The 26553-nt window shown below is 40.4% G+C and overlaps 1 protein-coding gene across 3 annotated transcripts in view; it reads left to right on the forward strand.

The window, feature by feature from the left end:
- Positions 1–26553, forward strand: part of PAPSS1 (3'-phosphoadenosine 5'-phosphosulfate synthase 1) — a 99330-nt gene that overhangs the window by 41352 nt on the left and 31425 nt on the right. For all 3 annotated transcript variants that reach the window (XM_064484347.1, XM_010999056.3, XM_064484339.1), the window contains exons 6-10: positions 5340–5453; positions 6048–6159; positions 8653–8858; positions 11887–12022; positions 23861–24129. In XM_064484347.1, coding sequence (XP_064340417.1) covers positions 5340–5453; positions 6048–6159; positions 8653–8858; positions 11887–12022; positions 23861–24129 — 837 coding nt within the window. The remainder of the gene's footprint in view (positions 1–5339; positions 5454–6047; positions 6160–8652; positions 8859–11886; positions 12023–23860; positions 24130–26553) is intronic.

A 26553-nucleotide genomic window follows, 5' to 3' on the forward strand; every position in this document is an offset into this window, starting at 1 on the left:
GGGCTTAAGATTGGAGGTGAGGGGGAGGGTACAGCTCAGTGATAGAGTATGTGCTTAGCATGCAAGAGGTCCTGGGTTCAATCCGCAGTAGCCCCATTAAAAAATAAATAAACCTAATTACCTCCCCCTCAAAAAAATTAATAAAAATATTGTAAGTGAAAGGTTAGGTATGTAAGCACTTGCTCCTGACCTGGCTTGTGATGCATTTTTGTTTTAAAGGAAATTTCCTGAAATACAGGGCTTTTTACATACTGGTTACAGAAGAGCACATTGTTTTCTAATAGCTGACTGTGTCTCTGGGAATCCTAATGAATCCCAAGTAAGATGCGTAGCTCGTATGGCAGGGACTTCACGTTCTGTTGTCCAGATATCTTGTCTCACTTTGAGGTGGTTTTGATCCTGATAGTTGTTCAGTAGTAGTTTTGGAAGCTAAATATATTTGTCAGTAGAATGTGCTAGGAATTGGCTCTGTCAGCATTTTACAAGTTCTTTCTGTCTTTATGATAGAGAGAGTTATCTTCTCTCTAGACAAAAAATCTACAGAGAACTCACTTCCTCTGAGCACATGCTTCATGTTCCTGTTGACTCATTTTAGGTTTGTGTTAATGTCAAAAATATTCACTTTATGTACCTTTTTAGGAGAGAAAAACAGTAGCGACCTCTTGAACCTTTATTTTGCCACTGGTTAGGCATCAGAAGTATTTTATGTCTAAGTTATGAGGCTAAAATTCGTTTTAAAATAATTGATATATATATTCAAAATATGTATATTCAATATATATATATATTCAAAAATAAATTTTGAAAAGGGAAGACTTCTGTGAAATGCTTTTAATGAAAAAAATTTATACTTAAATAATTTTAGTAAAATTTTAATTTTAAATATTGTAATTATTAAAATTTTAAATAATAAACAATTACTTTCTCAAAATAAGAAAAAAGTCCTCCTTTCTTGAAAAGAAAGTGATTATAGCCTCTATGTTCATGCATATAAAGCAGTACATGACTAAAAATGCATTTAGCCTAAAACGATGGCATTATTAGTGCACAAAACATTTAAAAAAATAATTTGATTGGGCTTACAGTATAGATACTACTCTTTCGTGTTCAAACTAGTTTTCTTGGAGACACTTAGATTTGCTCACAAATTGTACGTTTGGTTTTTAACTTAGAGTGTAGTGAGCAGGAACCTCTAGACATGATATATAGAAATATTTGTTGGTTCTCAGTTCTCACTTTGAACAAAGTCTTTTTAAGGGGGAGCAGATTTATACATCCGAGTAACCCGCCAGTGTGGTGGCATTCTGGAGAAGAGGGGGATTCCAGGGTGGAGACAAGGAGGGAACAGACCCCCCCTCCTTGTGCCTGGAGAGGCTCAGTGTGCACTGCTGCTCTTCATTAATATTTGGAGCTGACAATAGTGATGCTGGCTTAGGAAACCAGCTAAACATGCCCTGTTGAATCCATCCATCAGAGATCAAAAGACTTAGTCTGTTGGGTGCACTCCTCTGACCCTCTAAGATTGTTGACAACTATTAGCAGTAAGTGGTGGGAGGGAGGAGAGGAGTCAACACCCACCACAACACAAAAAAGACATCCCATCCTTGCAATAATATCTGCTTCAGAGATGGCAAAGGAAGTTTTATGTAGTTATTAACACAGAAAGATCGCATGCTGATGAGAAACCTGGGAATTGTAAATGTTTAATAAAATCATGAAAATAAAGTAATTTGCGTGACAGAATGTTTCATGACTTAGTTTTCATGGGAGAAACAGTAAAGATATTTGTGGGTTTTTTTTTTTTTTTGGAGAATAATAGTATTGGGACCTCAGTTGAATCCCAGTTCTGACACTTATCAATTAAGTATATGACCTTGGAAAAAATAACCTAATTTCTCTGGCTTTAATGCTCTCATCTGTGAAATGGGAATTAATAATAGTACCTGTCGCAGAATTGTACTGAGGATTCTATTAATATATGTAGAGTCCTTAGAATAGTTTCTGGCATGGAGCAAGCATACTAATTATTATTCATTGAATATTTATTGTGTTAAGTGCACTGGAAGACAGTATAGCAGGGATTTGGGGCAAGTTATTAACTCCTCCTGAGCCTCAATTTCCTCATCTGTTAAAGGAGAATAGAAATTGTTTCTTCTACCTTCATAGGTAGGATTGCATGAAGATTAAACGAACTAATTCATATGAAGTCCCTAGGACATTGCTGGTGGTGTTAGCATCCTGTAAATGTGAGCCCCCACAGTTCACATACTTTAAGTCATTTGTCACAACATTCCTGAACTATATATAGTTGTTGTTGTTGTTGTTGTTGTTGTTATTAAACGGCTGAGAAGGAGACAAGTTGCGAAATGTTAGGTAATCTGCTTGAGGTTGCATGGTTAGAATTGAACTCAGATCTTAGGTACAAAAATCAGAAATAACTGAGCTATAGACCTCTGTTGCTTTCCTATATCTCTTTTTGGGTTTAGGATATTGTGCCTTTAATATTTTGTGATTAATGTAAATATTTCAAGTGTGTTTTATGAAATTTTATCATACTCTTTCTCACAAAAGCACTAACGAATGCCTGAGTGTATGTGTAACTTAATTTTAGCGTTTGTTCCTAGAGTGGAGGGCTTACACATTTTTGCAGCTGCAAAATAATTTATGCCTCAAGGCACCTTTAAGAGCTTCACATGTCCAAGAAGCTAATTGAACATTTAGGGGGTGTGTTCAGTTCACATAATGCGCTTCATGTTGCTCTTCCAGAAAAGCTGATTCTGAATTTTTATTTTCTAGTTGATGGAGTAATAGGCTTTGTATAGGCTGCTGAAACTACCAGTTGCGCTGCAGTATGCCTATTGGTAAAGATATTTGTGGGTTGTCTTTTTTGGAAGGGAATATATAAAAATGACAGTGATAACCATATATAGTGTGATTTGTTTTTCTCACTTCCATATTCTCTTTACTGCTATTTTATAATTTAAAATAAATGTATTAAAAATAACTCCTAGAGTTAGAAGGCACAAAATGGGCTATCTTAAACTATTTCTTTTGCTAGATTTTAAGAAGAGTCTTCTATTATGTGATTTTTCTCTTTAGGTGCACAGTGAAATCAGGTATGATGTATGAATTATGTATGTTTATGTATCACCTCTTTGGCCCCCTTGGCAAAATTTAAGACATGCCCTCTTTAGCTTGGGTTTATGGGAAATAATCTGCCTCATTAATTCACGGTTATGTAGTATTTACATCTGCAAAGAGAAAAGAAAGGCAGCTGGTGGAAGCTGTCTCTCTTCCTTCACCATTTTTCTTTCATATCCTCATGTAGTGTTTATCATTAGTAAACACAACAAATAGCCTTTGGCTGTGGGTGCCTGCTGGATGTTTAGTTGGAGAGGGAGGTCTGGAAGGTTGATGAAATGCCCTGGGCTGTGCAGGGTTTGTGTTTGACACACGTGCTTCCCACTTTCCTGTGAGCCGTGGGACTTTCCTGTGAGCAGTGGGACAGCTCAAGGGACAAAGGGCCTCTAGAAAGTGCCCTTCACACCTTCCCTCCAGGGACAAGCTAGCTGAACTTGGTGTGGGAGCATGCAGTGTTGATTTCTTTTATGTCTTTTAATTTTATTATCTCTTTTTCCTTCATGTTTACTCTTATTTATTCTTGAGCATATCATGAGAGAAATCAAAGGCCTTGAATATACTGGTCGGAGGAGCCTTATTATGGTACATGATTTAGCCAGCGCTGTTCCATCTTTGAGGGAACAGAGTGTTGGAAAACTGTAGGAGAATAATTCTTTCTAGATTCTCAGAACCCAGAGGGGCTGCTTGAGTAGTGGCCCTCAGGCCTTTCATGAGATCATCTAACTTTGAGACACATATCTGACTCTGCTTTTTTCCTCTACTGAAGGTATTAATACAAGTCCAAATATAAGTTGAAGTGTCTTCCCAAACTTACTCCTCAGGAAAAATAGTAGGGAATGTCCTGGTTCTTCCATTAGTACTTCTTTTTAATTACCTTTTTTGTTTTGTTTTGTGTGTGTGTGTGTGTGTGTGTTTTAATGGACTTTATTTTTTAGAGCAGTTTAAAGTTCACAGCAAAACTGAGAGGAAAGTATGGAGAATGAACGCTCATATGCCCCCTGCTCCCCTCCCCACCACGCACAGCCTGTCCTACAGTCAACATCCATCAGCAGAGTGGTACATTTGTCATAATTGATGAACCTATATTGATATATCATTATCATCTATAATTCATAGTTTACATTAGGATTTTACCTTCTGTGGGTTTTGACAAATGTATAATAACATTTATACACCATTGTATCATACAGAGTAGTTTCATTGCCATAGAAAATCCCTGTGTTCTGCCTATTCTTCCTTGCTCTCCCACCACCCCACTCCTGGGCAACCACTGATGTTTTTACTGTGTTCATTAGTTTTGCCTTTTCAGAATGTCACATAGTTGGGATCATACAGTATGTAGCCTTTTCAGAGAATTTATTTTCAGTATCAAATTATTGCTTGGACTTGTATATGATCAGTGCCAGTTTTATATGCTTACAGAAGTTACTTGATATGACTTAAAAAAAGGTTAGTTTAAATACATTTAGTAATTATTCCTAGGTATATTGCGAGTGTTGTATACAGACTTTGTAAAGGTCACTTGATGGGCAGTGTGTAAAAACAGTGCATGAATCTGTGGTAATCACAAGTATATACTCTTAGAATAAATGAGAAAAAGCACCCAGTGTGATATAAGTAAGTATAATTTGGTAAAATTTGGTGAATTTGGATAAAATTTCCAAACTGCATTTCATATGGGATTAAAGAATGCCATTTCTCAAACCACAGTGGTGGGAGTAAAGTGGACATATTCTGAGAGTACTGTGTTGCATGACTGAAAAGGTGGCTTTAGTGACACTGATGATAAAGGGGCTTGGAAGCTGGAATAAAGTGGTTTCATGGTATCTTACAGATGATGTTTTGAGTGATTTTTGTTTGTTTATTTCCAAACTGTTTTTATCATTGTCTCTTACTTGAGGTCACCTCCTCTTTGCAGTTGCCTGATTTTGACATATATGGTACATTCTGGGAATTTCTTTCTCACTAGATATTAGGACATTAGGCTTAATGGTTTCTTGTATGTGGAGTGATAACTGCTTAAGGGTAGACCAGTTGTCATTAGGAGAATTGATTGAGGAGGCACAGCATCAAGTCCCTCTTTCATACTTCTTTTTAAAGTCTCATTTTGAAATGTTAATTTTCTTCATTAAGATATCCTTTGGAGAACTCTAAATTGTTGAATCAAACATTTAAATTGTACTTTTGTGAATGTATAGGATATTGTACCTGTGGATGCCTCTTATGAAGTAAAAGAACTGTATGTGCCAGAAAACAAACTTCATCTGGCAAAAACAGATGCAGAAACATTACCAGCATTGAAAATTAATAAGGTGAGTTCTTTGTTCCTTTTTGCACGGAGTGATTTAATCAATTTAAATATTCCGGTGGGATATGCTAGAAATCTTAAAGTTCAAGAAATAATACAATGTTTGTTAGATGAAGGGCACTTTGTCATTGGTGAGGGTTTTTTGGGGGGGGAATTGTTTTTATCTAAAGTTTGTTTTAGTTTAGGACAGTGGTTTTCAGAGTATAGTTTCCAGACCATCATTGTTAGCATTTTCTGGACACCTGTTAGAAATTCAAATCCTTGTGCCGTACCAACTAAACCAACTAAGTCAGAAACTGTAGGGTGGAGCAGTCTTCATTTAACAAGCCTTCCAGAAGTTTCTTAAACATATTAAAGTTTGAGGACTGCTGTTTTGGGAGATGCTATCCTTATTAGAAATGTTGGGAAGCCTAATGTTACTTAAATTTATTAAGAAAAATGCATATTTTCCTAGTGCTCTAATTGTTTATTAATTTGTTTAGTCTGTAATCATTCTTAAGAAGTTTGTTTTCATTGCTTTCAAAATTAAACTCCAAAAAGCCATTACTGCTTTTGTTCATAAGTACATGAAATTTTTCTTTACTGTCTCATTTACTAGGTGGATATGCAGTGGGTGCAGGTTTTGGCGGAAGGTTGGGCAACCCCGCTGAACGGCTTTATGAGAGAGAGGGAGTACTTGCAATGTCTTCATTTTGATTGTCTTCTGGATGGTAAGACATTTTATATTCAATAGTAATTGAGTGTAGAAGAGAAATTACACAGTTGCAGGAATTCATCACTATTTATAGAAAGTAGAGGTAACATCTTAATGGAGATAGCCTTTTAAGACTAAATTATATCAGTACTCAACATTTTAAATGTATTGTGAGATCTTTTTTCCAGTTTTAGTTTTCCTGATCATGATTTATTGCAGGGGGAGAAGGACAACCTGGGGATGAGGGCTGAAAATGGATTTAAAAAACAAATAAGTTCCCCTGTGACATATCCACCTATCACAGTAGAAAGTCTTTCCCTGGAAAGTGCACACACTTATTAAATTGTGCCATATTAAACTTGTGCTTGCTTAAGCTGAGCATTCTAACAAGGAATCAGGGAGTCCAAGTTAAGGAATCCTGAAATAGGTGGTTTAAAGGATGGTTATTCCTTTTCTTTTAAAACACTAAAAAAAAAAAATTGCCAAAGAAATTGATATTGAGTATATTATAATGACATTCCAACTACCTTAAACTTTCTATACTGTTAGTAAGATTAATTTATTATAATAAAGAAAATATTGCTAAATGTTAATGAACCCTAGTGCCATATGCTCCAGCAGTTCCACTTCTGGGTATTTACCTGAAGAAAACAAAAACACTAACTAGAAAAGATACATGCACCCCTATGTTGATTGCAGCATTATTTACAATAGCCAAGGTGAGGAAGCAACCTGAGTGCCCATCGATAAGTGAACAGATAAAGAAGATACACACACACACACACAAACACACAGAGAGGAATATTACTCAGCTATAAAAAATGAACTTTTGCCATTTGCTGCAATATGAATGGACCTGGAGGGTGTTAGGCTAAATGAAATAAGTCAGATAGAGAAAGACAGATATCATATGATTTCAGTTATATGTGATTTAAAAAACAAAACAGAAGAACAAACATTAACAAAATAGAAACAGACTCATAGAGACAGAGAACAAATTGGTGGTTGCCAGAAGGGAGAGGTGTGGGGATGGCTAAATAGGTGAAGGGGATTAAGAGGTACAAACTTACAGTTATAAAATAAGTCACAAGGATGTAATGTACAGCATAGAGTCAATAATACTGTAATATTAGTGTGTGGTGATAGTCACTAGATAGTCATCATGGTGATCATTTCATGATGTTTTTAAATACTGAATCACTATGTGGTACATCTGAAACTAACATAATACTGTACGTCAGCTATAATACTTGTCCCAGAACTCTATAGAATTGCTGCCACGTTCTTGTGTGTTATGACTTCTTTTAACTGAAGAGTAGAATAGATAGTAGAAAATGTAGTTCCTAGTCTTTGTTCTCAATAACCTTTGTCACAAGAACATAAGGATTAAATTTTACTTCCTGATTTTCTTCCTTGAAAGTAATGGTAAAGTCTTTGTGGATTGCCTTCTTAGTAATGATTTAGTCTTGGATATGGTGCAAATAAAACTATCCATTAATTTTCCACTTTGAGCTGTACCCTGTGGGGGTAATATTAAAACAGCCATGCAGTTATCATTGATTTGTTGACATCTTTTGCCCAAAGAAGGCATGCCATGATTTTCCTCAAAAAGTAAGGTTTCTTCTTGATGTGTAAATAATATCCGCATATGAATTTGAGATCACATTTTATTTTTCTAACCTGTGCATGATGAGTAGGAAAGAAAAAAACACATTTAGAGCTTGAAAGATTGGCAACTGAGAATGTGCCTTTAGTCTCATTGGCAATATGTTTTGGTTTAAATGGAGCCCCTGATGATTTATTTACTGCCTGTGTTTCTTGACCAGTGATAACTGCCAGTAGTTCCATTTTGATTAAAAACCAAGAAACGAAAACCTTTTTGGGTGTTTTTTTGTCTTCCTATCTCAAGGATACCTGGGTATACCAAGTATACTCAAGTGTTCTTAACCAACTTGCCACTCAAAATACAGTGATCAGCAAGGGTACATCTGGTACCTCTGAAACTAACGTAATACTGTACGTCAGCTATAATACTTGTCCCAGAACTCTACAGAACTGCTGCCACGTTCCATGTGTATTTTTCCCAAAAAGATCCTGAAGCATAATTCTTTGTCTTACTCATATATTTTTGTTGGTGTTTGGCTTAACCAACTGATCCTTCCTTGTTAAACTGTTTCTTTTACTTCTGTGTGTCTGTACCTAGGAACACCTTCTGTGATTTTTTTCCCCCTACAGACAGTTTCATGAATGGTTGTAAGAAGGCTTGCTACACACAGTGACACTGTTGATGTGCTTAATTTTTTCTGTTTCTCAAAATTTTTTAATTTTTAATGTCTGGGTTTGTTGCTTGTTCTCTCTCCTGATTTTCTGTGCCAGGTACCAGTGGAAACTGTCACTGGACCCATGCATCTTTTATTATTTGGCAAATGTCTACTGAAGTGTGAAAAGTAGATGTGAGACCTGTTGAGTAATCCAAGCTGTGTGCTTTATATTTTTCTGTGCCCTGCAGGGGGTGTCATTAACTTGTCAGTACCTATAGTTCTGACAGCTACTCAGGAAGATAAAGAGAGGCTGGATGGCTGTACAGCATTTGCTCTGATGTACGAGGGCCGCCGTGTGGCTATCCTTCGCAATCCAGAGTTTTTTGAGCACAGGAAGGAGGAGCGCTGTGCCAGACAGTGGGGAACAACATGCAAGAGCCACCCCTACATCAAGGTCCTGAATAAACCTTGCTGCATTTTATCTTGATTTGCCAATAATGTTTGTGCTGAAATATGGGGAATTACCTGTGTGTCTACTACTCCATTGGAACTGTTAGCATTTTGCAGAATCGAGACTGGAACTTATAGTAGTGTGATGAGCATATGGTCTTGTTGTCTTGGTCCAGATGAATATTTAGCAAATATCTTTTAAACATCTGCTTTACACCAGGCACTGAGCTCAGTGCCAGTGCTGGGAATACAGGGCTGATGTGCATGGCACGCACAGTCTTTATGTGCTTGGAGCTGACTCTCTAGTGGTGGAGCCGACATTAATCATGTCCTTGCAGGTAGGATGGGAGGGCAGGATGCTATGGGAGCCCACAGCAGGCTGGTTTTATCTAGTCTGGGCTTTTAATTGAACACTGTTCCTGATATGCATGCAATGAGAAGTATAATTAGTCTTCCCAAAGGGCCTCATGTATCTTATGTTTAATATGTGAAATGTTATCACTGAAGTCAAATTTCTGTCAGTTGTTTTACAGTAGACTTTGAACTTTAAAAGAAACTAAGTGAAATTTTAGTAGCTTTATTTATCTGGAAAATTTGTATAGCATTTGTTTAGATCATAGCAATGTGCTACATCTCATTTTGTTGTCTCAGGACAAAAAAGTGATAAACTTAAAAATAGGCAGATATGTTGTTTAATAAAATAAGGAGGTTGAACTAATGGTGGTGTCAGACATTCTTTGAGCATTAAAATTCTACAGTTATTAATAACAAGTAACAGAGTTTACAAGAATGCTTATGGAAATTCTTTGAACCACATAGCAAACCTGTAGGATGGCTGGCATTTCCATTTTACACATGGAGAAACTGAGACTTTATAGGGAATGTATGTCTTGACCCAAGTTATATAGCTTATAGGTGAGGTGAGAGGCTGCTTTGAATCCAAGACCTTGGGCTTGAAAGCTATCTTCCATAACTCATAACAGAGAGTCATTATTGGTGGACACAGAGCATCACGTACTATGTAACCCCTACCGCTAAAGAGTACCTTTTTATATGAATTCATTGGAGGAGACATTTTTTGATCACTCAACATATGTGAGTACTGTTTATGTTAGGTACCACTTTCATTTAGAGCAGTATGTAAGGCTTCTTAGACTAGTTAGTGCCTGGTATGCAGCTGTGAGGAACCAGTAAGATTTGGATAGGAGGGGACTGTAGGAAACGGCTTTTGAGGTGTGTGGAACAGGAGGATCCAAGACTCAGTGTGTGTGGGAGCTCCCTGGTTTGTCGTTGAGTGGGAGAGAGGACCTTGGGCTTAGCGATCTACTCTAAGCTGTTAAGATTTTGCTCAGTCATAATAACAATTTACATGTATCTGTGCTTTTCAAACCACATTTCTGTTTGTTGGTCCTTACGGTGACTCTTAGGAGTAGACAAGGTTATTTTCTTTATCCTGAGGAATCTTAGAGTGGATTCAGCCTGCCCAGAGCTGCAGAGACACTAGTGAGGAGTCAGGGTTAGAGTCTGTCTTAGGTCTTCTGAGTTCTTTGTACCGTGCTGCTCTGCCTTACTGGGCACAGAGACCACAGGCAGGTTTGACAGGGTCACAAACAGCGTGGTGCTTTAAGAAGTTAGCCCAGGAGTCTGGAGCAGAGTGTCCCTGTTCCAACCTCCACTCCCCTGGTACCGTCCATGCTCTCCCGGGCTGCAGCCTGGATGTGCCTGTCGTCTCCTGGCTAGACCCCTGCCTCCTCTCATACCCATTGCAGTCTGTTCTCCTTGGTGCAGCCAGAGTAAGTCTTCTAAAATATAAATCTGAGCATATCACTGCACCCTTTAAACTCTCCAGGGGCAGCTCACTGTAATAAGAATAAACCCAGATGCCTGTCTATGACTTGTCCCAGGGGTGGATCCTCTGGGCTCTGACGCTGCCGTCTTACTCCTGGGCTCTTCCTTGGCCGCTGCCCCTCTCCTTGCTCTGTCTTTCTGACCTTCTAGCCACACTGGCCTTCTTTCTGTTCCTCAAGGACAGAAGCCTGTTTCTATGCCAGGACTTAGTGCTTGTTGTCCCTCTGCCCGAAATACTTGACCTCCGTGACCTGTTCCTCTTCATCATCTCAGGTTAAACGTCACCCTCTTCAGAAGGGCATTTCCTGACTCCTTTCTCTTAAATGCCATCCACTCTGCTCCCTGGACAGTGTTCCATTGTCCTGTTTGTTTTCTCCATAATTTTAATCAGTTGCTGGAATCTCTCTGATTTCTCCTCCATCTCGCCCACTAGAATGTAAGCTCCATTAAAGTAAGATCTTTCCTTCTCTTTTCTGTTGTATTTCCCAATGCCTAGCACAGGCCCTGGCACGTATCAGGTCTTCAGTCAATATTTGTTGAGTGAATGGTTTGATGGATGGGGAGGGACCTCCTCGTGAGGGAGACAAGGCGGGGAGTGACTACACAGTCAAAGTGCACCTAAACTGATGCAGTGAGGGGAAGAGGGTGAATTTGAGCTGTATTGCAAAAATGAATGGGTCCTTGAGGGTAATATCACCTCCTCTCAGGGGCAGGGAAAGAAGACGAGCGAGGCTGAAGGAAATTTGAGGTGGTGTGGAGGTTGGAAGGCATGAATTTGTGTCCAGCTTCATCATCATTACTTTAATTGCTCAAAAGTTTAGGACTGGAGAACACAGAGGGTGAGGTGACCCAGGGTTACCCGTTTTTTTCTGTTAATCAATGTACAACAACAATGAAAAGAATGTTTTTGTTACTTAAAATGTCATAATTATTAATTGTGGCTTTGTTTGCCTTTCATATGCAAATGTAATAGCTGTGTTACCAGTCATTTGCAAAAGTAGGAAATGTATTCTAATTCTCTTGCATCTCTAATCCTAATTCAGTTGATAAGCCAAGCAGATTTACCATTGACCTTCAGATGAGAGTAGTTTACAGGTATATTTAGCTTGTATGAGAGAAATGTTCTTACTTATTTTGCTCTCAGTTTCTGTTGAAAAACAGTATTTTCTTTCTCTTGCCATTAGATGGTTATGGAACAAGGTGACTGGCTGATTGGAGGAGATCTTCAAGTCTTGGACCGAATTTACTGGAATGATGGTCTTGATCAGTATCGTTTTACTCCTACTGAGCTAAAGCAGAAGTTTAAAGATATGAATGCTGGTAAGACATGGACCTAAGTATCTAACAGGGGGCTACTTGGAGTAGCAATGGAATATGTAACGAAAGGTCGTCAACCTAAACCGACCAACAGAGTGCTTTAGATCCCACAGTGTCCTATGTGAGTGGAAAGTATCACTGCAGAAAATAATAGGACAGCAGTATCACGTTTGCTGTTCATTCATCAAGTGTTTGTCTTGCGTCTTGATATACCAGAGTGCCAAGTGCTGAGGATTCATAAATGAATAAGACAGGAGCTTGTGGTGTGGAAGAGACAGACAGTGAACAAATAACAGGAGAAGTTGCTGAAGAGCAGGTTCCTAATGATTTCAGATTTCTGGATTAGGATGAAATGGAGCAGTAGGAGTCGAGAGTCTGTAGAAGCTGTCCTTTGCAATACTGTCTTAGAAAATACCCAGGGTGGGTATTTTTATATTGGACACTTGCAATTAGCAGGTGTCTTACATGGAGGTAGGTAAATGGTGTCTTTACACTGTCACCCACACTTGCAAATTCTGGGTGCCATGTTAATGCCAGCAATTGCTGCAGAGCAGATCTGGGGAGGCTTTTTTAAGATCTGAAGAATTAAAAGCCTCCTACAATCATGCTACTAATTCTCACCCACTACAGAAATGGTTAAACCCAGTCATTGGTGCTACTTTTTAAAATATCTTCTGTGTAGAAATTGGGCAGATAGGGCTGAGAAAATTCAAGCGAATGTGGTTGTTTTGTAAGGAAATAGCTGCCCACCTGGCCATATGTGTTAACCAGAAGCCCGTCTCCCCAAGTGACTCTAGAGTCTGGGCAAGAGTACCCGTTTCATCCGTTGTGTTTAGCTTCTGTGAACCCCAGACCCTGGTAGTCATTCCCAGTCCTGTGTGCACACTGTCCCCCGTTTCACCACCTAGAAGTTAAGTGGTTGTGGGGAAAGTGGTTTCCTCTCTAAGGCTCAGTTCCCTGAGTCCTACAAATGAGGACAATGATGGTAGTGAAATGAGGTAAGATGGTGAGGCACCGTCATAGTACCTGGCACACAGTAAGAGGCTAAGGTGTCGTTTCTGTTATGTGAGTCTGAAGCTAGTTTACCTGTATATGTCTAAAGGGTAGAGAAAGAATATCTTGTTTATTCTTAGGTTCTACTGTAATTTGCCAATATTGGAAGTGATTAGAGATTAAAACCGATCGAGGACTGGAGGCCTCAGATGAGCACACGCTCTTCAGAGCGCCACAGTTCCCACCCAGCCCTCTCCGTTCACTCACACTTCTTGCTTGGCCCCTCTAGGGTATTTCAGTGTAGGACCCCATTCTTTTTTTCTGAATTTTATTCCACTCCTGAATTTGAAGCAAATATTTGGCTCAAGTTTATACTTGTGTAGGAATTTCTCTGACTATTATGCTTGATGCTTTCTTATGCAGCAGCTTGTTTTCTTTCTTGCTAACATGCTTTGGGCCGAGTCGTAAGGGTCTGTGTCACGACTGCTGTCAGTCAGTGATGGTGCCCAATTCTCTTTTGTCAGTGTGTGATTTAAGGGTCCATGAGGAAGTCAGTTTTGGCCTCTGAGATATAAGGAAGAGGGGCTTCTGGGAAAGGTTTTCCTTCCTGATAAGAAACTGGCTTAGGGCAAAAACATTTCCTTTTTCCATTCTTCCTTTTCTTCCTGCTTTGGATACTGTCTTCATGTAAGGGTGCAATGTTTGGAGCTCTTGCAGCCATTTTACATCCATGAGAATCCATGAGAATCTTATACTGTTTAATTTTCTTATCCAACCCTGGAGTCTTCTATATCCAGAGTTCTTATTTGAAGACCTAATGCTTATTTGGTGATACAGGACACTTCCAGTTGGGTTGTTTTTATTTGCAACCAGAAGCACCTGACAGTTTGATATATGCAGACTTCTTTTTTTTTTTCAGACTGGTGAACAGGAACATGTTTAACAGATGACTTGCTGAGACCATCTTGTTTACTTTAATTTTTCCCCCCAAATAATTCATATCTGGAATTCATGGTAGTAAATTAATCATTGGCACTGTTGAGGGGTCTTATCAAGAAATTATCATTCATAATCAGAGACTTTATATTACATCTGTTTTGCATTCTTCCTTGGGCACCAAACATTTTAAATCATTTAGAGCAGTTGTTGCATAATGAGTGATTGCAGCTTTGTTTAAAGTAGCTGAGAGCCAGGTATTAGCCTTTACATCAGGCAGAAGAGATGGTGGAGCATTATTTTGTTTACTTTTCCATTTTAGACTGAGGCAAATAAGCAAAGACTGAGGAGCTTCCTTCATAATTCTTGTTCACTCTTTTAGGAAGCCAGTAACGAGTCATCTACTGGCATGTACAAATCCTAGTTCAAGGAAGAGAAAACAGGTTTTTTTTTTTTGTTTCTTTCCTTACCTCTCCTTCCTTCTTCTTCTCTCATCTTAGAAGAGCTTTGGTTACCCTGTGTGCACTCCTGTCCTGTGCACAGTAGTATGCTCAGGTTTGCTGTCTCTAGACCGTTCTGTAGTTGGAGTGATTGAGAGGACTTTATTACCCAAGTCAGTGATTGCAAGGTGACACGGTTCCAGATGGCAGGTTCTTTGAACCTCTGATGGTTGACCACTATCCTGGAAGGGAAGAATGAATTTCACTTAAACCAAGTAAAAGCCAGTTAGTATTTATTACACACAGAGTGTTCGTGTCCTGCTGGGTTACAGAGGGAAAAGTTGACATACCTTCTTTCAAGCTAGTATGTGGTAGCACCCTGTTGAATAAATCTGAGAAAGCTTGTAGAGTTGTTGAACCACAAAGTGTGTTTTAAGTGCATGGATAGAGACAGTAGGTGGATGTCTTAGGCAAAGTTGGGAAGGATGCAGACATGAGAAGGCTGAGATGGAGACAGATGGTTTGGCTCTGAAAGCACTGGGATTTCTTGACCATAAATGGTGGTGAGTTGGAGATGCTGTCACCTGAGGGTGGGTGATGGATCCTCTGTCAGCCAGAGTAGGGCACACGCAGATGAGGCTGTGAACATTATCTGACAGTATTTAAAGAGGGGTGATCAGGGTTAAAGAAACCATCGAAAAGTGATGAGGCATCCAGGGACTAGCGAGTTGGGGTCGTTTTACCATTCATGAAGGGGTGTCATAAGGAAACATTGTTTCTGTAGTTGGGTAGGAGGAGCTGGAGCTGTGCGGAGGGGCTGCTGGGCAGAAGCTAGTTGTAGGGGGATGTGGGCATGGCTGACAGGATGCTACTGGTGCAGACTTTTTCTTCCTGCATCCTCTGGTTTCCTGCTAATGTCTCCCATAGGGAGGCGGGTGTACAGCGCTCCCCCACCCCCAGACACACACACACACACACACACACACACACACACACACACAGGCACACAGGCACAAGACAAAGAATGGATGAGAAGGGGAATGGAGAACAGGCAGCATGGTGTCCAACTGGCAGAAAGCATTGTATTCATCATTATTTTTCACTTTAATTTGAAAGCATTTCTAGTCTTGAGAAAGAAAAACAACTTGCTGCCGTACTTTGTGGGTATGAGAGTACCTGTTTGTGAAAAATTCTAGTCTAGTCATATTTACTCAAGTGGCCTCTCTCTCTCTTGTTGATTTTCCTCCCCTCCTCATGAACAGTTTAAGTAAAATATTGCTAATTTATGACAGTCCTGAGGGAAGGGCGGGAATCAAACTCTTACTTCCAGCTCCCTTCAGAAAGTTGCCACAAACACAGCGTGTGCGCACACCCCACTTAACAGCTCTAGAGCTGTTGTCGGGACTCTCTTGTTCAGCTGCTGTACTGATGTAGGGAAAGTCAGAAATACGTGTCCTTCGAGCTTTGGGGTAAAGTGGCAGATGACAGAGCTTGGGGAGGACTGGGAGAGAAGACCTGCTGATGACTGCTGTATGTAGGACAGTTTGCAGAGAAACTGAAGGAAGGAAGTGGGAGGATGTTGTAATTCTGGGTTTCGTGGTTGGGGTGCAGGCCAGGGCTCTGTCTGTGGGCCAGGCAGCGAAGCACAGTTCTGAGACGTCTGGGGGAAGGGTAGATGGGGTGGGAGCAGTTCCCTGCTCACTCGTTTATTTGTTGCTCGCCAGGACCCTCCTGGGGGACTGCAGTTGTCCCCAGGCCCCTGGCTGAGAAACTGCAGAGCAGGGGTCAAGCCCTGGTGTTTGTCCTCTGCCGCATCACTGTTGATGGCCGTGGTGCAGGATTATGCTGCAGTGTCCTGCACGGATCCAGGGGGTCAGTGCTCATCCTCCTCCCACCACCAGAGAATGCTGCTGGTTGCCACTCCTTCCCCATCACAAATCAGCACATCCTCAGAATAACCTTCTCCACTCTCTTCTTCCCTTTCTACCTGCTGGAAGGAAAGAGGTCAGACTGTACTTGTTAACATAGTGTGTTGGCTGCTGGACTGGAGAGTGCTGAATCCAGAGGAGAGGAGAGAAGCTGTACTGCTGGGCTCTTTCTTTACTTAGATGTAAAATATAAGAGAAGGAACAGGTTTGGGGAGCTGGACCAGCATTTGTCTTGGGATGTGACAGTCATAGTGAAGGTGGAGGAATTGAGGGGCTGGGAAATGTACTGAAATTGTTCTTAGGAATAAGTCTCTGTAACTGATGAGTTGGAAGGTCAGGACTTAGAGATGCAGCTAACAGAAGCCATCTGTATGCACATGGTAATTGAATCCAGGCTCAGGGTAGGTTTCCTGAATGATTATGTAGAGAAAGAATTTCCTAGGACCCAGCAATGAACCCTGTTGCTCCAAGAGGACTACAGGATGTCAGAAACAGGTGATTAGACAAGAATGGCCAAGCAGAGTCTATAGTGTCATACACATTTGATCACAACTGTGTAGAGATGTCTGCATAAGGGAAAAAGAAAAGGAGACTTGTAAAAAACCTAAAACAGTGATATTAAGATAGTGCATTTGGGGCGATTCCTGCCCCACAAATTTTCTTCAGTGTTTCCTGGTTTTTACTTAAGGAAAAAGGGAGTAAAGAGGCAGATGAAATAGAAAGCATGGTTAGCAGGCTTTGAAGCAGTAAAAACGGTGGTGTTGATTTTTCTTTTTTGGTCAGAGGCAACAGATGTCAGGGCCATTTAAAACAGGAAAATGCCTTTTGGATTTGGCAGGAGTTTCATACCCACTATGACAGAGCAGGCAGGAACTGGTTGAAGGAGTGACTCTAGTCCTGGTCTTGTCTTCCATTGCTTTATCCTTCATACCATCACCAGACTTACCGATCATGATCCTCTTGGAGTTGAAGGAAGGCTATTCCCTCTAACATGTATTTATTTTCTGATTACTGAATGTTTGTTTCTCCTCCTCTGACTAGACTGTAGGCTCCTGGGGGTTGGGGGGAGGGGAGCGGTGGGATCAGTTTCCCGGTTCCCCCAGGACAGCATAGTGGAAACAGAATTTTCATCCTGTCCCAAACTGCTTTCTTCCCTGCCTGCTTTGGCAGCTGGATGGAGGCTGGAAGTGGGAGAGAAAGACCAATTAGTAGATGAGTCTTGGGAAGCAGAGATGGAGGGCTGATGTGCGGGATGGTAGTGAAGAAAGCAGGGCTGGGAATGAGGTCTAGGGAGCAGAGCTCTGCGTTGCATGTGGAGGATGCATGGAGGAGGACCAGAGGTGCGCAGGGAGGCTGGCCAGGGGCAATTTAAGGTGCCTGTGTGTGCTAAGGCTGGTGGAGAGACGATCTGGAGCTTAGGGAAGTTAAAGTCAGAAGACATGAATCTGTGAGTCACCAACATCTACAGCCCTGCTCAATGGCCTCGGGCCCAGGGGAGCAGGTGGGAGGAGGTTTGAGGGAGAGGGTAGCACCTGTCTTCACTGTTGTCACGGTGTGACCCCATTCACCAGTTCGTCGGTTGTGGTCAGTCCGACGAGCCTGTCTGTATCCTGGGGGAGGAATAGATCGAGTGAGTGGAGAGAATGGAAGAGTTGGTGGGCGTTTATTTTATATGGAAACGTGGGAGCGTGTTCCTCCACAGCAGTCTTCTGATTTTGCTGTCTCCACTCTTCCCACTGACTCTGCTCTCCCCGACGTCAATCCTGCACAGTCCCACTAGGCGAATTTCCTGTGAAGTGTTACTGATGAACTCACTCTCCACCTCTGTTTGGAACAAAGTAGCCTTCCCAATCTGGCCTTCAAAATTCTACATGATAATCGTGTGCCAGGTTTTATATCCATCTTTGGCCAAATGGAGGATTCTGTGTCCTCAGACACATGCGTTTTCCTCCCTCCACAGATTTGCTCACACCAGTCGGCTTGGTTGTAACGCTCTTCTTACCCCCATCACCCGAATTCCATTTGTCTTTCAGAGGTGGGTGAACTGCAGCCTACAGGACAGATCTGGCCCACTGCCAGTTCTTATAAATAAAGTTTTATTGGGAAATACCCCCATCCACTCATTTCTGCATTGTCTGTGACTGTCTTTGTACTACTCCTGCAGGGTTGAGGGCTTGCAGCAGAAACCTCACAGTCTGCAAAGCTTAAAATATTCACTCTAGTTCTTTAAGGAAAAAAATTTGCTTTTGTGCGTGATGTCAGCAGCTCCACAGTTACTTTCTATAAATCAAGATTATAGAATTCCTGGTCCTTTCCCAGGAACCGGGGGACAGCAGGCTACAAGGAAATGGAAATTATTTAATAGTAAATTTCAGTCATCTGGTGGATCATAGCCCAATTTTAAACACAGGTGAGACCCTGATCCTAGATAAAGGAGTCTTCCACTAAGCCATAAGGAGATATAAGTGAAAAGGCAAATATTCTACACTGATCGTGGTGTGACAATAGGGAAATCACCATCCTTTAGAAAATGGGGATGAGAGTGAGAAATTAATGAAAGTTGCAGTAAGTATCCATGGCCCATTATTCTTTTTCCATCCTTGATAGAAAACTGATGGAGGAAATTTTAATGGTGATGCATATTGGGTTATGTTAGTTGGGACAATACCTTGGGAATGTCAGCTTCCAGTGGATCGGGTGCTCCTATTGCATTGTTCATCCACGTAAGTTCTCTGGTGGGAAAACCAGATGGTAAGGATGAAAACGCAGTCTGAAACTGCAGGCAGTTAAAAACATTTGTGTCATTCATTGATAAATAGTTACAAGGGATTGAAAAGACTGGAAGTTTAGGAAAGACTTGGTAGTATTGGCAAGAAAAATGGGCAGACAGATCAAATGATTGTTGGATTTCTGAATGGAACTGATAGTAAGGAAATAATGCTACCTGGGAGAAATTTTGGCAGTAAAATCCTTTATATGCTGCTAATGTAAACTTTTAAGAAGTCATTCATCTTAACTTTATCTGTTAAATGTCCAGTGTGGAGCAAGATTAATTCTTTTTGGAAGGAAACCTAGGTAGAATCTGTGAAATACATATATTTGAGACAGAATTTGTGTTTTATGTTTCCTTTTGCACATCCTGTCATATAAATAATCTGGCTAAATGGCGGTTTTACAAAATCAGATTTGACCTGATTGAAGTCTAGGAATGTAGTCATCATACACCTGAGATGCATTACCCAAGGGTCCTATTCATGGTCAGGCGCCTGTTCCTGATTAAGGAGGGTGAAGGCTGCATATTGCAGCACGGGACTAGCGCACCCTCGTCTTGGAAACACTCACTGGAGTGTCCGTTTGTACTGGACTAGGCTTTGAGCCACTTGTAGAACAAGGGGTTCAGTTTCCTGCTGGGAACTTTTAGATGTGGTGGGTTTTTTTTTAGAGTGAATTGTCTTAAGGAACTTAGATTTATTAAGTGACAGCATGCAATGTGCATCTCAGCATGCTGGGTACCTTATATTATTTTATTTTCAAAACACTAACTTTAGCATCATCCCCACTTCAGAAATGTATAAAGTGAAATTAAGTCCTTACACAGTCCATGGTTAGAAACTGGTAGACCTATGATTTGAACCCACAAATATCCTGTTTCAAAGCAGTGTTTCTTCTGGTACTTTACACGTATCTTCTCTTTTAAAAATTACTATGGAAAATTTCAAGTATATACTCCTTGTATTTATTAAGTAGAGATAATGGTATAGTGAATCACTGTGTGCTACTAACCCAGCTCTAGTAGTACCGGCTCTTGGCTAATCTTGTTTCACCTGTACCCCTGCCTGCCCCACCGCATCCCTGCGTGTTATTCTGAAGCAAGTCTCAAACCCCATGTCATTTCCATCTAAACAGTTAAGAAAGTATTTATTAAAGGTAAAGACTTTAAAAAATAGAACCATGGTATTATCACTATTGCACCTAAATAATAATAGTTTCTTAATACTATCAAATATCTAGTCAGTGTTTATATTTCTAATAATTTCATAGTAGTCACATTTCTTTTTTTTATTATTGAAGTACAGTCACAATGTGTCAATTTCTGGTGTATAGCATGTTTCAGTCATACATACATATACATGTATTCATTTTCATATTCTTTTTCATTATAGGTTACTACAAGATATTGAATATAGTTCTGTGTGCTATACAGAAAAACTTGTTTATCTGTTTTATATACAGTATATAAATAAATAAAATAAATATAAATAAATAAAATCCCCAATTGTAATCAGTTCATGTCTCTCATAATTTTTCACTTTGTTTTTTAGCTTTTTATTTTGAAATAATTTTAAATTGACAAAGTTTTAAGAATACTACCAAGAAATCCTATATCTTTTTTCCCCAGATTCCATAATTAACATTATATTTTATTTGCTTTCTTGTTCTCACTCTTTTTGAAAGCTGCAGACTTGTTGCCTCATTACCCCTTACTATTTCCACATGTATTTCCTGACAGCAAGGACAGTCTCCTTCCTAACCTCAGTGTGCTCATTAAACTTGGGAAATACCATTGATACAATACTGCCTACTCTCTATACTTCATTCACATCGTGACATTGTCCCAGTAATGTCCTTTATCACAAAACTGACAACAACAATAAAATCTTCTCCTGCCACCTTTCCTTCCTGGTTCAGGGTGTCAGTCATGTCTTTTTATTTTACTTCAGTCTGAACAGTTACTTAGTCTTTGCTGTGTCTTTCACAGCCTTGGCAGTTTTGAAGAGTACATACGTTTTGTTGACTGTCTCTCAGTTTGGGTTTATCTGTTTCCTCATGACTAGGTTTCATTTATACACTTTTGTCAGGAATCTTATGAGAAGCCTTGCTGAATTCTCAGTGCATCATGTTTGGTGGCTTATAAGTTTGATTTGTCTATTATAGATGAGGTTAACTTTTTTTAAACTTAACTTTTATCATTTAAGATCATCTTTGCCAGGTTTTTCTGCTGTAAAGTTAACAAATTATTTTGTACTTACTAACAAGTATTTTGGGGGAGAGATTTTGAGACTCCATAAATATCCCATTGTCATCAGACTTACCTGCTGGCTTTTGCACGGTGCAAATACTGCCAGGAGGTGATTTTTCTATTCCATCATTCCATCTATCTTTATTAGTTGACCTTTTACTGTAAGTTAGAGTTTCCACTTCTCCTCCATTGGTTTGTTCATTTATTTCATTCTTTCTGCACTCACAGATTCCTGTTTTACTCAGTGGGTTATAATCCCTTAATATCATTATTTACTTTGATATTTAGCTTGTCCCAGGTTGGCCTTTGGGCCCTGCTGGACTGCTTGCTATATCCATTCAATGTGCTCTCATCGTTCTCTGAGCACTTCCTTTCTCTATGACACAGAAAGACGTTCCAGCTCCTGTTGTACTTTTCATGCTCTGGCTGTAAAATTGGCCATTTTGCCAAGGAGCCATGGTTTATTTAAGTGGGGAGTACTATTTAAAATGCAAAATTTGGGCTTTAGTTTTGTTCATTGCCACTGGGTAGTCATTGCTTTTAGGGTCGTTCAGTGGACAGAACCAAAAAATGTGCATAGGCACATAAACACATAGACTCATCACATACGTTTATATCTGCTTCTGTGTCTGTTTGTCTATATAGCTGAAAACTGTAAGCTCACACTGCTACTTTCAGTCCTAATCTAATACCACATAGTCTTTTGTAGCCTTTCTTCTTTTTGGTATTTTTGTCTTTCTTCTCCTGCAGTGGGAATCCTGGCTCCCATTATCCTCAATATATTTGCTTCCATGCTCTTATCTCCCTGTGTGTACACAGTCTCCCAGTCAAAAGGGCTGTCTTCTTGGCCCTGGCCCTGTTGGTCCCAACCATGCAGGTGTCTCTGTGGCTTTGGTGCCGCAGACTTGTGCAAGGTCAGCATCCTTTCCTCCCTGTGGTGCAAGCCTGGAGCCACTCACCCCCAGCCTCCCCATCAGTGCAGTAATCACATCTGCCCAGGAGCAGGATGCATTAACGCTTAGTAAGTGTCTCTGTTGTGATTCAAGGCTATTTACAAAGAATGGGCATTACAAAGTGAAGGAAGAGAAGGAGAGAACCAAACCTCCTGATGAGATTTAGGACAGAATCAGGATGCAGATTAAATTCAGAAGCAATTTTAATGTCATGTTCGGGCGACATTCTTTATCAGTTCTTTTTTTTTTTTTTTTTTTTGGACTGGGATATAATAGAATCAGGAAGTAAAATTGCTCCTTGGTCTTGGTCTTGGGGAAAGGGAGTTCTGGAGTTCTACTTAATGGTTAAAAGAGATGTTTTGAAATCTTTTGCTTTCCATATATTATATCTAAAATTCTTTGAAGGAAGGAAAAACTTGCAGATCTGTATCCCTCCTCCCACTTCCTTCAAGCAGAGTAGTTTTAAATACTCACATGTTTGTATCAAGACTTCTTTTTGGTATGTTATGTCATTATCAGCTGTTTTCTGGGTGAAAACCAGCCTGGCGCATGTGTAAAAGATCACTTGAGAATTTCAGAGCATAGGGGTATTGCTCTAAATCTCAGAATATCACAGGATGTGTCCCCAAAAATCTCCTGGTCAAGTTTCTTTCTCTGCCTTTTGTCACGGTGAATAGAAGATGGTCAGAGTTGAGACTAGGCTGGAGATGTTGTACTGTTTGGCTTGAAGTTACTAGAAGAGGGGATGATGTTCTCTCTGAGTCGAGATCGGATCAACATGATTGGATCAGCCAGATCTTGTGAGGGATAAAACACAGAGCTCCTCTACCTGGGTTGTTGCTCTGTTCTGTGAAATTACTCTTTGATGCCAAGGAGCCACACCTTCTAAGAAAGGTCTCCTGATAGCAAGAGTAGGAATGAAGCCAGGGTTATAAGCAGTAGATACAGAGCTAACCAGTTTAATTAATCTAGAAGTTTTCATTATTTGAGTAATAGTAATATCCCTGTAAGGGATATTGTTTTTGCTAAACTATAATCCGAAGTCCAGACCTGGCATCACAGGACAACATAGTATTCCAGTCAAGGAAAGTAATCATTATAAATGGCCTAGTTGGATAGTAAGTAAATTAAAAAAAAAATTTAAACTCTACCTGTCTATCCTTCCTTAATAAAGGAGTATCTTAGGGCCAATGGAGGGATTGACCTGATGGGTAATTAAAGCACAGACAAAGAGTTTATATCCATTGCAAGCAGTTGCATTGAGCTGTTAGGACCAGGAAGTCTGATGATTATTCTCAGGTTGCCCATGAATGCAGAAAGTAATTATTATAGATCCATCACTATTATGTTGACACATCCTTAGGCTTCTAAGATTTGTAAAGTAAAAACTACTTTAACTCATGTTGCCTTGGAGTAAATGGTCAAAGCAGTCCGTGTTTTCCATCAGTTTCTGATTTTGAGCATGCATGTTTGCTTAATCCTAAGCATCGAGCTTCAAGAAGAACTGCTTATCCTTTGGAAGGTACTCTGTTAGAAATGGACTGTTCTCAACTCTGGAAATTCTTTTTCAGATGCTGTCTTCGCGTTTCAGTTACGGAACCCGGTGCACAATGGCCATGCCCTGCTAATGCAGGATACCCACAGGCAACTCCTCGAGAGGGGCTACCGGCGCCCTGTGCTCCTCCTTCACCCTCTTGGGGGCTGGACGAAGGATGATGATGTTCCTTTGATGTGGCGTATGAAGCAGCATGCTGCGGTGCTGGAGGAAGGAGTCCTGAATCCTGAAACAACAGTGGTGGCCATCTTCCCATCTCCCATGATGTATGCTGGACCAACCGAGGTAGATGGCTTTTATGACTGTCACTGCAGCAGTGTTGAAACCACTCTTACTAACACAGCTGATATCAACAGCACACTTACCTACAGATTTTTCTCTGATCTGTGGGTCTATTCTAGACATTAGTTGTGCCTGGAGTACTCTCCTGCTCTGTCGGGGGTGCTCTCTAGAGGTGGCCCCCAAGAGGCAAGCCTTCTTGGGAATGGGAGGGCAGAGAGGACTTCTCTTGGCTCTTATTGTGGTTCTTGGTCCCAGTTGTGAAGGAGGGAAAGTTCCTGCAGACAGAGGGCTGGGTGAGCTTGGGAAGGTATGGCACATGCTCCTGTCTGGCCCGTTGCACAGATCTGACATCACTCATCTTATCCCTTCAACCAGGGCCTGAGTCACTCTTCCCAAGGGACAGAGTTGGTCTGATTTTTTGCTTCTGAATTTTGGAAGGGCCAAAGATATTTCAGGGGGAAGAAAAGCATGCTATCTTTAAAAAAATGTTCCTAAGATATTCTTCACCTGTTCTTCATTGAGGGACTAATACAGTCAGGAAGTAACATTGCTTCTTGATACTGGTTGGGGGAGAACTCCAGAGTGCTAGTTAGTGGTCAAATGGGAGGTTTTGAGATCTTTTTTAAAACCATATATAGAGAAGAGGACTTTTGCTTCAAGGCAGAGTTGGCTTTCAAAAAATATTTGAATAAATGAATAAATCATTGAATGACCTAAAAAAACAGTGTGTGGGGAATTCCTTGCCAGCTTCTTGTTGCGTGTTCAGGATAAAGAATGGAATGCACATTATTATTTCATTCTTTTTCATCCCCACCTTAAAGGGAGATGAATTTACTTAAATTTATCTAGGAGGCAAACTCTTTCAGAAAGGATTAAATAATTTAGTTGTATATACTCTGTGATATCTTCCTTCAAAAAAAAAGTTTAAAAGGAAATATAAGCATGTTTGGCTATTCTTTGGAATCAAGTCTAAAAATTTTTATTGGAGCTTAGTTATGGGGTTATATAGTCTCTATCCAAGAAATACTGACAGACAAAAAACTATAATAGCAGTAACCTAAAAGGTTGCAATGTATTTGAGTCTTCTCTTAGATTTAGCCTAAGCAATGCATTGAAGCTTCCACATGAGGTTAAACTCACATTCTCCCTTCTTTGTCAGTATAAAGCATTCAGAAGAATTGGGCACCAAAAGCTCTTTTAGTTTCCTAGAGACTGTCGTGACCTGTAGTTCTTACTTACATCTCAAAGACAAACTAAATTGTTTTGGAAATAAAGTAACAACTTTGTTACAATAGTTTCCCATCTTCTTTTTTGGTGCAGTCTTCATCGTCATCATTTTAAGGGAATCATTTGGTCTGACTGACGTTCTTCAGAACTATAGGATGAATAGTTTTCAGTGTGGGAATGATCCAAGTGAGTTTAGGGGCAGGAATGAGTTTATCAATAACCTCATTTTATGAACCAGTGAGGAAAGTGAAGGAATCGACCTTCCCTATTGAGGACATACTTCATCCTCTTTGTGTTTCTTGTTCCCCATCTAAAAGGGGAAGAGACAGGACATTTTGTTAACTAAATAAACTAAAGAGCTGCTTTTAAGAAGGTGGGCGTGAGGGGATATATAAATAACAAAAACAGCCAGCTACAGTAAAAGAGAACATCCTTTCTTGAGAGAACACAAAGGATCCAGCATGCTGTTTTGTCTATATTAGGAAGATTTTTAAGTTTTCTGATTTCAGAGCCAGGTGTGTTTCTCAAGGAAGATTAAAAGGTGAAGATGCCTAAAGATCCTTGGGATGCTTGCATTTTGGCTCACCTCAGAGTCTTCCTCCTTGCAAGGCCAAGCTGACGGGGTGAGCTGGCTGCAGCAGGCCCCTCTCCAGCCTCAGATTTAACCCCCCCCCCCCCCCGGGGCTACCCACAAGAGCAGGGTCTGCTGAGAACAGTGCACACTCTTGTGGAGGCCTGTTTCACCACCAGCTGGTTTGAAGTCTCAGGTTAGGCTTCCGAGCTGTGTTTTAAGTGCATGGAAGAGGGTGACTTAAGGGATGCGCGAGAAGATGGGGCTAAGAATTCTTTAAGGTTCTGTCTCATTTGGATTGTGTTTTAGCTTGTCTTACTTTTTTTTAACTTCATATTGAAGTATAGGAAAGAGTGCACATTTCACAGGTGTACAATTAAATGAATTTCCCCCATTTGAGCACAGTCAGACAACCAGATAAAGAGATGAAAAGGCTATTACCAGCACCCTAGCTGGCCTCCTTCCTGCCCTCCCCACTGTCATCATCGCTGTCCTCACTTCTCGCATCATAGATCCAATTTGCTTGTGCTGAAGGTTGGATACGCTGGGAAGTGGACTCTCAAGAGGGAGATTAGCGTTCGGGAAATGTATTAGGGACTGCTCTTGGGATCAGCGCTTGTGAAAGAGAA

This window comes from Camelus dromedarius, chromosome 1 (genome assembly GCF_036321535.1).
Source record: "Camelus dromedarius isolate mCamDro1 chromosome 1, mCamDro1.pat, whole genome shotgun sequence".
Classification (NCBI taxonomy): domain Eukaryota; kingdom Metazoa; phylum Chordata; class Mammalia; order Artiodactyla; family Camelidae; genus Camelus; species Camelus dromedarius.